The sequence below is a fragment of the Pelophylax lessonae genome, assembly GCF_965119305.1.
Source record: "Pelophylax lessonae genome assembly, chromosome: 9".
Lineage (NCBI taxonomy): Eukaryota > Metazoa > Chordata > Amphibia > Anura > Ranidae > Pelophylax > Pelophylax lessonae.
In genome coordinates this window covers 167801485-167812369 of record NC_138776.1, presented here as the reverse complement: position 1 = coordinate 167812369, position 10885 = coordinate 167801485, and the positions used below count along the sequence as shown (strand labels likewise).

Genomic DNA, 10885 nt, shown 5'->3' with positions numbered 1-10885 from the left:
TAAGGACACAACTTCCCATGGAACCTGGGGTATTGGTAGACTGCAGAGTAGACCAGATGGTTTTGTAGTGTCAATTTTGGACCTTGCACAGATGTCACATGAAGATACAAATTTTTGTACAGACGTCTTCATATCAGGCCACCAAAACTGCCTAGTAAGCAAATTAGGGGTTTTCGTCATACCCATATGTCCTGCCATGGGCACATCATGTGATAACTCCAAGATCTTGGTGCGCATAGTAGGGGGTATGTAGAGGTTGTCGTTGTAATAGAGGAAGCCTTCTGCATCAGTACTTAGTTGTGGTGGAGGTGAATCCAATCCTATACTGTGCAAAATCTCTTCCTTCAGGGAACGAACAACCCCAATAATACGTTCATAGGGTATTATAGGAATAGAAAGGATTTTGGCGCAGTTATCTTCGGTTAATCGTGATAGCGCACCCGCCTTTTTATTTTTGTCTGCAGGCGTGTAGGTCACTAAGAAGTTGAATCTTAGGAAGAATAATGACCATCGTACCTGCCGGTGGGAGAGATTTGGTTAGTCTGGAGGTATTGAAGGTTTTTATGATCTGTATATATGAGTATTGGTAACCGGGTACCCTCAAGTAGATGTCGCCAATTCTCCAGTGCCAGTTTTATGGCAAGCAACTCCTTTTCACCCACTGGGTAATTCACCTCTGGGCTGCTTAATGATTTTGAAAAGAAAGCAACTGGGTGGAGTGGTGAAGTATTTGTTGGTCGTTGGGAGAGAACTGCTCCTACTGCCATATTTGATGCATCTACCTCCAGAATATATTGGAGGGATGGGTCTGGATGGCGTAGTATGGGAGCAAAAGTAAAGCTTGATTTTAACAAGCAGAAAGCTTGATTTGCTTCTTCTGACCCTTTGAATGGTTTCTTTATACTTGTCAGTTGAGTGAGAGGTCTCACAATGGCAGAAAAGTTCTTGATGAACTTCCTATAGAAGTTTGAAAATCCAAGGAATCGCTGTAATGCCTTACGAGTTGTTGGTATAGGCCAGTCCAGAATACAGGATATCTTGCTCATATCTATCTTAATTCCAGTTTTGGATATGATGTATCCTAGGAATAATATTTCTTCTTTATGAAATAGGCATTTTTTTAATTTCACGTATAGATTGTGTGCGAGTAATCTGGATAACACAAGTCTTACATGTTTTATATGTTCAGAGAGAGATCGAGAATAGATAAGTATATCGTCCAGATATACTACAACACAGACATCAAGTAAGTCTCTAAAGATGTCGTTTATGAACCTTTGGAAAGCTGCGGGAGCATTACACAACCCGAATGGCATCACAAGATATTCGAATAATCCGTATCTGGTTCTGAATGCTGTTTTCCACTCATCTCCGTCACGGATTCGGATTAGGTTGTATGCCCCTTTCCGGTCTAATTTAGAGAAGTAAGTAGCCCCACGCACTTGTTCAATGAGTTCAGGGATGAGCGGTAAAGGATAGCGATCCTTTATTGTAATCGTATTTAATTGCCTATAATCGATAATAGGCCTAAGACTTGAATCCTTATTGCGGACAAAGAAAAGTCCTGCAGCTGTGGAAGAAGTAGAGGGTCTGATGAACCCTTTTGTCAAATTCTCATCCAAGTATTCCTTGAGATGAGAAAGTTCATCCTGTGAAAGAGGATAAACATGACCGAAAGGCAATTTGCTGTTAGGGAGTAGATCGATAGTGCAATCATAATCCCTATGGGGAGGCAACACTTGAGCATTTTTTTCAAGGAATACTTCGGACAGATCCTGATAGCATAGTGGTGCAATCTCATCTGACACCACAGACAGGATCTTTCCATAAGATGGGAGGTTACACGTAATCTCACAATAGTGAGAAGGGAAAGACAAGGTCCGTCTTTTCCAATCTATGATTGGTTGATGTGTGTGTAACCAGGGGAGTCCCAAAATAACAGAAAAATGGGGTGAAGATATTATATCAAAAGTGGTGGTCTCCATATGAGACTCGTTGGCAGTGACAAGGAGTGCTTGTGTCTGGTTGGTGATTGGACCAGAAGATAGTGGAATACCGTTAATGAAACTAACAGAAACAGGTTTAGGTTTTGAAATAATAGGTATTTTATTTAAGGTAACAAAACATGTATCAATATAGTTTCCACAAGATCCGGTGTCGATCATAGCCTTGGTGGTAATCCTAGTCTGGTCCCACTGCAATGTCAAATGAACAAAGAGATAGGGGTTAGAAAAGGAAGTCGTTAATCCTCCTAGCAAGACATGTGAACACTCACCCTCTTTTTTGCGGACAAGGGGACAGACGCTTATCAAATGATCCGGGGATGCGCAGTACATGCAGAGGTTTCTGGATCTTCTTCTGGCTCGTTCAGTAGTTGATAAAGGTGGGCGTATGGTTCCTACCTCCATGGGAGTAGGGTCAACGGCCGAAATCCGAGAAGGACTAGACAATGGCATTCCTATTTTCTCAGCTTTTCTTTCACGCAGTCGCCTGTCGATGTTGATACTGAGTTGTATTAAGGCATCCAAGGTGCCAGGTAAATCCGCTCGGGCGAGCTCATCTTTAACAGCTTCTGACAACCCGAGTCTGAATTGAGTTTGCAGAGATGTATCATTCCACCCTGAATCAAGGGTCCATCTTTTGAACTCAGCTACAAAGTCTTCTACAGGTCTCCTTCCTTGTTTTAAAGCCCTCAATTGAATATCAGCAGTACTCTGCCTGTTGGGGTCATCATATAAACTAGCGAGTTCCGCTAGGAATAAAGAATAGGAGTTGAGAAGCTGATCATTTTTCTCAAAGAGAGAGTCTGCCCAGGCCCGTGGGTCACCCGTTAAGTATGAGATAACGGTACAGACTTTAATTTGATCAGTAGGGTATGTACGAGGTTTTAACAAAAAAAGCAATTGACATGCGTTTTTGAATTCACTAAATTTTTTCCGATCACCTGTAAACACTAGAGGAGAGTTTATTTTAGGTTCAGGGGGTTGAGCAGCAGTAAGCCGTGAAAGACGGGTTACCTGCTGTGTCAGAGTCTGATTTTCTTCTTTTACTTCAGTAAGAGCAAGTATTAATGCATTTACTTGTTGTGTTAATTGTGTCACTTGAGTGGGTAATTCTGCTGAATCCATTTTTTAGGTTCGTTCAATCTGTAACGCTCCTGCGTTTTTGTAGTAGGCTGGATTTGCAGCTGCAGAATCTCCACTCAGTAGTCATGTAGAGATGTGTTGAATAACCAGATCCAACTCTCCAGACTCATCACTGTGGGCCTGTCAGCTTCAGCATACAGATATACACACTCAATAAGATGTTCCTGGAGTGATAGGATGTATATGATAGTATGAAGATGATGTGCTGAAGGGACAGGTGTGAACAGTGACAGAGATGGTAAGCACTTGATAGAAATGTTCAGGAGAGTATTAGATGGTATTAGGTAGAATGCAGATAGGTTAGTAATCGAGTATGGTAACAGGTGGTAAGAACAGCAGATGACAAATACAGGATAGACTAACCCAGTGCAAGGATAGATGATAGTAGGCTCAAGAGCTAGCAATCTATGTAACAGTGCAGATGATAGAATTAGTATGCATAGATAGTAACAGTCCTTAATGTGCAGAGGTAGATAGTGTAAGTAAGGTTATGGAGGATTCCCCTGTGGGGTACTTATCACTAGTAAGGTTAGTAGTAGAAGGGTCCAGTAGTGAGGGAGTGATCCAGTAGTGAGATACAGGGATCAGTAGCGAGGTTCCGGTCTGTTCCAAGTAAAAGAGAATAGCTGGAGGTTCCGGCAGCAAGACAAGCTTGTAAGCATGTGGACACACAGGCAGGTTGAACGAACAACGTGAGAGAGAACGCCGGCGGTTGAAATAGCCTCTCTGCGGCGCTCGGCGATGATGTCATCCGACTTAAAGGTGTATGCGTACCACCTAATTAGAAAGGTGGGACGCATATTGAAAGAAAATGGGAAATAAGGGTACCAGAGGTACCAGAATCTTACACTTACCAGCAGGTGGAAATATAAGGGCAAAAAACAGCCACCCCCAAGAGTGATGACTCCCTGTGCAGTAGGAGGGATTGTGCGCTTCTTCACACTCCTTGGAAGAGATACCAAAATAGCCTCTTACCAGATGGATGCCGTTCTGAAGCATATATCTGCCCCTTTAAGGGTCTCCTCCGATCTGTCACAGTGGATCAATGCTGAAGGAACTGAATCCTAAACAATACAGCCAACAGAGTTCAAGAAAAATCATCCGAACACAGGGCAAGTCAGATTGCAGGATAATCTGAATTGGTAAGGGTAGTCCAGCTTTTTTTTTTTTTTAAATATTTTATTGAGTTATAAAAGTGTACAAACATCAGCAAAACACATTTGTAACAGAACCCATAATCTTACAGAAGATCATAGATACGCATAGCTAACAAAGGACAGCTATCCAGTTTTGAAATTGTGGAGAATCGGTGGGGACCTAACTCGTACAGAGGTAGCAGGGGAAAAAGTTACAGTGTGGAAAAACCAACAGCAAAAACAACCGATTAATAGCAGAGCAGTGTAAAGGATCAAGTATCCAAGGGCAGAGCCGCACCCAAGCTTTCAACTAATTCGAGGAAAAAGAGAAGAAGGGGAGGCTCACAGGAGCAAAGAAACCCTACATGGAGGATAGTTATACCGTCAGGGTAAGGTCCAGGGTAGGGCCCATATCCTGGGTGCAGAGCACCCAGGGAGGGGAAAGCGGGAGCTGTCAGTGCTACATTGTCCGAGCTGTCGATGCACAGAACGCATAAGAGGTGGCTTGCCCATCTGGCCCGCCCAGGGGCAACCATGCACCCAGCAGGAACAGAAATGTAAAGTAAAGGACACCAGGGGGGGGGTAAAGGCCGAAAGGTGGGATAGGGAAGGGGAGGAGAGGGGGAAGAGAGAGAGGAGGAAAGAAAGAAAGAGGTGAGAAGGGTAGTCCAGCTTTAAGGGCTAGAAGTGTTAGTTTCGGGTTATGGGCCTTAAAAAGGGAGACTTCCATGAGGGTTCACGTTTTCTGGAGTGGTCCAGAGTGGATTTTCTATAATAAAAAGGTTACATTTGGAAGTCCCAATCCTCCCTTAGTTCTTTGATGAAATGTGGGGCTTGCACACTCGGGGTGTCTAGATCCCCACACAAATTGAGTGAGGTGGTGTTGGATAGAGTTAAGGAAGATGAGGGAATGGGAGATGGCAATGGTCCAGAATAAGCAAAGTAATTTTGAGGGAATATGCATTTTTAACGTGCCCACTTTTGAGAGAACATGGGAGCATATATGATTTAACTCCTGAGGTAGGGTGGACATAAATTGTTTGTAGTTTAAGTCAAACAGTTGAGATTTTGAAGGTGAAATGTGGATACATAAATATGTAATGGAATTAGTTGCTCAAGTAAATAGGAAGCTATTAAATATCTGCGACTTTACTACATGGGGTATGTGGAAGTGTAGAATCTGGGATTTTGCTTTGTTAGATTTATGGTATGACTCTGCACTGAGTAGGGATAGAGTATGTTGAGTTTCATGGAGTAAGTTGATGGGATCTGAAAGAATAAGGATAACATCATCCACAAATAAATTGATTTTCATTTCTTGACCAAGTAGTTTTATACCTGAGATGTGTGGGTTGTTTTTAATTCTTGATGCAAGGGGTTCCATTATAAAGGCAAATATTGTAAGTGAGGGGGGCAGCCCTGCCAAGGTCCATTATAATGTGGTATTCCTTGGATAGGGTTCTTGCTTGAGTACCTTCGATGTTGAGGGGGAGTTTAAAGACATGATGGTGAAGAGCAAACAACCAGTTATGCTAAATTTATGGAGGACCACCCTAAGAGAGCCCTAATGAACTCTATTAAATGCCTTCTCTGTATCCAAGGAAAGAAGCAGAAAAGGTGTTTTTTGGAGCTCTGTACTTGACTGTAATCAGGACTGTAATCAGGCAATGGATCCTATCAGGGGCCTGTCTTCCTGGCATGAATCAGGGTTGATCAAATTTGGGAGAATAGGTAGCAATCTATAAGCCAGGGCTTTTAAAAAGATCTCGATAACAGTATTAAGCAGAGATATGGGTCTGTGATTATTGATGAAATATACTGTAGATCTTTCCCGTGTTTAGGAATTCTAGCAATAATGGATTGTAATTGTAGGAAGAGAACCAACAGATGCAGCTAGATTGTAGATGGGTACTAGGTGGGTGGATATCAGATCACTGAATTGTGTATAATATTCATTGGCAAAGGCCATGCATCCTAGGTATTTATTATTTAGCAAAGACTTGATGATGGATTAGATCTCCTGAGTTGTAAATGGATGTGATAAAGATTCAAGGTGTTCAGGAAACAATGACAGAAGGTCAGAGTTTCTTAGGAAGGCTTCAATAGAGGAGTGCTTCAGGTTACTTTCATATTGAAATATTAGTTGACTTCTTAGCTTTTGCCTGTCTTCCGATAGTGGGGAGGACAGTAGGGGGTAGGGTTCTTTTTATTTTGTTCTTCTTTGAGTCTGATTGCATAGAGTACCTCATCAATCTGACAGGTCCTCTACCTCTTTACAAAAGAACTATGTTTTAGTAATATACAGTACCTCTCATTTATGCTTTATTTGAGTTCTTTAAGACAAAAAAGTGTAATTCTGGAAAATCATTTATTTTGAAGAATTGGCGACGGGCTTCAAAAATTTGGTGAGATATTTGGGGTTGGGCTAAGAGGAAACCATTAGGCCTCCAGAAATGTGATAGAGGCCCATGAAGATGGTCTTCAATTTGAATTGTGATTGGGGCATGGTCAGACCAGGATATACTGTATCTCCTATAGTGGAGGCAGAAATGCTTTGGTGGGTGAGAAAATATTCCTTGGTGCAGGAAGGTAAGAAGTAAGTATAGACCATCTCAATGCTACAGTGGCAGCGCACACATCACAGAGGTTATATTTATGTAGAAGGTTGTTAAGAGATTGGGTTGGAGGTCTGGTGTTGGCCATAAGTAGGATCACCTACCATATCGAAGTCTGCTTATATAATAATTGGCCTTGTTTAAGATTTGCAATTGACTTAGTAATGATTTTTGAAACATTTTTATTAAAAATGTCAGTTTGATAAACAATTGGGCAACTATCATGTGACCTACAGAATCAGTACCAATTTTTTTTATTTTAACAGTGGTGTTCTTTCAGAAAATGTATGGTTTGGAGGGTATTTTACAAACATTAAAGGCTCTAAGTGAAAAAAAGTGAAGCACAGGGCCTGGCAGCAAAAAGGGTTAAGAGTATGACAAGAGGGCCCCTAGATATCAATCCTCCCATGTGAATGCATAGGGTATGCATAGTAACCCTACTCATTCACAAAAAAAAGTCAATAATTAAAAAGTCAGTTTTGACAATTCATCCAAAAATACAGCATTTTAAATCCAGTGTAAATTACGATGAATGTTGAATACTGTTCATCAAAAGAAAAAAACCTTTCAATATGACAGCCAGTCCACTCGCAACATACTCCTGCCACTAATGACAGCAGTCCGAAGTTGTCATTAGGTTTATATACACAGGGGAAGCAGTGTGGTGACATCACTGAGAAATTATGGACATGGGCTGGGAATACTTATCTATGTGTAAGTGGGACGGTGACATCACTGGCTGTTAAGAAGCCAGGGGTGCCTGCACCCATCCTTTCAATCATTGACAGTGAAAAGCTGGCTTGTTTAATAGTAGAAGAAATACTGCTAATATACTGTGCATAACATTAGGTCCTCTCAAAATAGGTAAAAGTTTGGGCGTTCACTTAAACAACCAAAGTTTGGTCTAAACAGAACATTAAGCTTATATATAGCATTAAGCTGCTGCAAGAAAACCCGTTGGTTCTCTCTGACTGCTGTCCCCTCCCTCTATGTTCTTATTGCTATCCTCTTTAACTTTTAAATGTAATACATTGTAACACATCTCCTTGGAGCAAGTTGCTCAAATAATTAATCTGACTACTCTGTGCCAGTGGATAAAGTGGAGGAAGATTATGCTTTTGTAGCTGATGATGACTTCAAGTAGTCTGTGCATGAGAGATAGAGGATCAGGATGATGAAAGCTTGGTTGGCCACTACACCACCTCTTCTGCAATTTTTGGATGTATAGCACTCACATTACTTGAAAAGAAAGTACTGTATATGTGCCTTATGTCTTGATGCAGCAACCCTGCATAGATGCATAGATGCTGCTTGCCTTCTAATAGCTGCACAAGAAACTAGGCCTTTCCTTTTAGGCCTCCTGGACATGAACTTAATATGAGGGTTATTCTTTCGTTTTATTAACATGCAGGAGCTATATAAGGGCTAAACTGCTCCACAATAATATGCAGTCATCTGCTGAAAACAAAGGGAAGCTTTTGCAGTGTTACTGATGGATTAACACTACTGTTGCTGTTGCTGGCACTGTATTATTGTTAAAAAAAGGTCTTCCAAATTCCAAATAAGGGGCCCCCCTTAAATTGGGTCTGGAATGGAAATTTGGTAGAATTGTATCACATCTGTACTGCCTGCCCTCAAGTTGTAAAGTGCTGCGTAAATCCTGTCTAATAATAATGTATAATAATAAATAAATCAAAATGCACGGTGTAACCCCAAAAAATCATACCAAGCACTTATTCCAAGCATGCAGACTGTGTTTGTTTTTTTATTGTTTATAATTTTTATGTGCCCCATACTCCTTGTTGTTAAAGGGGGCTTCCAGACTCTGATAGGTCTCCCACCCACAGATCCACGCAACCTCTGAACTAGGGTTTTGGGAAAGAAGTCAGTGTCCTCAAGGTACCCCTCAGAATGAAGGCATATGAGCCTTTCCCTAGTCAGCCAGGCTGCATGCTGGGATAAAGGTCAGGTATGGATTTTTTGTAAGGATCCACAATTTTGTTTTCTTGACTTTTGTTTGAGGTCCCCCCTTAAATCCATCCAAAGGGTCTGGTATGGAGTTTGAGGGCAGCTCACTGCATTTGTTTTTTTTTTTGCATGGGGTCCTGGAGTCCCTCTTAAAATTCATACCAGACCTAAAGTGTCTCCACTCAGTTTTTTTTTAACTACATGGCTGGAGATTCATATATACCAGACCCTCATCCTTAATGAGAGTCTATATGAATGTTGATGGGGGATCCCACATATGAGAAATATAAAAATAAGCATAGTGCTTCCCCTAATTTATACCAGGTCCTTTAGGTCTGGTATGATCTTTAAGGGGGACTTCATGCAAAAAAAAATAAAAAAGGGGCGCACGAGTTGCGGATGGAGGCGCTGTGCTGGGCGCTGTGAGCTGGCGGTGGGTAGGTGAATGGCTTTCGAAGATGTAAGATGAACATTTGCTCATGGCTTCAAATTCAGTGATACAGAAGGACTGGTACTGCATTCTGGGGGCACATCCATCTGATAGCCAAGTGGAGCTGAAACAAAAGTACCAAAAGCTAGCTCTGTTATACCACCCAGACAAGCAGCACAAGGAAGAGGACATTGAGCTGACTACAGAGGGAGCACACAAGTTTATTGAAATCAGTCAAGCTTGGAAAATTCTGGGGAATGAAGAGACAAAGCGGGAGTACGACCTGCAGCGCCGTGAAACAGAGATGACCCGATCATGCCATGTGGACAATCAGGTTCCCTTGGAGGAAATGGAATGGGAAGATGATGAGGAATATTACTGCTACACCTGTCGCTGTGGAGGAAAATATATACTAACTGAAGAGGACTTGGAACAATCCCTGCTGGTGAACTGCGATTCATGCTCTTTGATTATAGAGATCTACAGGAACAGTAGGCACTCGGTGCAATAAAAATCGGCCACAGTCCAACCAAACCTTGTGCACAGACTTAGACCGCTTAGGAGACCATTTGCATAGCAAATTTACCACACAGTGCTTGTACATCCTATTTTTTTATTTATAAAATAAAAATGATAAAATGTTAAAAAAAAATAAAAAAATAAATAAATAAAAAAGGGTAAGGTTCCCCCAAATGCCATAGAAGACCTTTCAGGTTTAGTATACATTTAGGGGGAATACCACACAAGATTTAAGAAAAAATGTGTAGGGTCCACCTTAAAATACATACCAAACCCTTAACCTTAGTATGCAGCCTGGCTGGCCAAGAAGGGGGAGAGGTTAGAATGCACCCCACTCCTGAACCATACCAGGCCACATGCCCTCATGGACTCCCTTGCCAAAGCACCTTGATGCCATTTTGATGAGAAAAAGTGCCTCTTTCCCACAACCTTGGCGCAGTGGTTATGGGGGACTGTGTGCAGAAAGCTTATGTGAATATGGAAGCCCACTTTAAAAATAAGGGTGTCCCCAGTTACCAGCTCTGCCCCTATGTGAATGAGTAAGGAGTATATAGTACCCCTACCCATTCCAAAAAATGTAACCTACTGTAGCAATAAAGACAGCCAAATGTTTGACAGTCCTTTTTAAATAAAATAAAAATCTTCAAATAAATGTCACTTGTTGTAAATCCATCATTGTGACTCACCAAAAGAAAAAACCTAATAGACTCTTAACACACAACCAATTCCTTTAGAATTTTTAACTGAATGACAGCTCCCAATTGTAAGAGAAGGGAAGGGAAGGAGAGGGAAGTTACAAGGATAGTGGTGAAATCATTCACTAAATATAGTAATGGCCATATTTGGTCAATGTCATTGCCCAAAGATGGCTGGGTTGGGTTTTCCCCCTTTGTTCCAGGGAAGGGGACTCTTAAGGCATCAGCATACCGAGACGTTTTGGGCTATTTCATGCTCCCAATGTTGGGGGAACAGTTTGGGGATGCCCCTTCCTATTCCAGCATGACTGCGCACCAGTGCACAAACAAGCGTCCATAAAGGCATGGATGAAATAAATAAACAATGTCCTCCGAT

The 10885-nt window shown here is 41.6% G+C and overlaps 1 protein-coding gene across 1 annotated transcript; it reads left to right on the top strand.

Moving 5' to 3' along the window:
* The first annotated feature begins 9255 nt into the window (after positions 1-9255).
* On the top strand, positions 9256-9849 carry LOC309562603 (dnaJ homolog subfamily C member 24-like). Its single transcript, XM_082266858.1, has one exon. The coding sequence runs from the start codon at positions 9345-9347 to the stop codon at positions 9804-9806; it is 462 nt and encodes a 153-aa protein (XP_082122984.1). The 5' UTR covers positions 9256-9344; the 3' UTR covers positions 9807-9849.
* The last annotated feature ends 1036 nt before the right edge of the window (positions 9850-10885 follow it).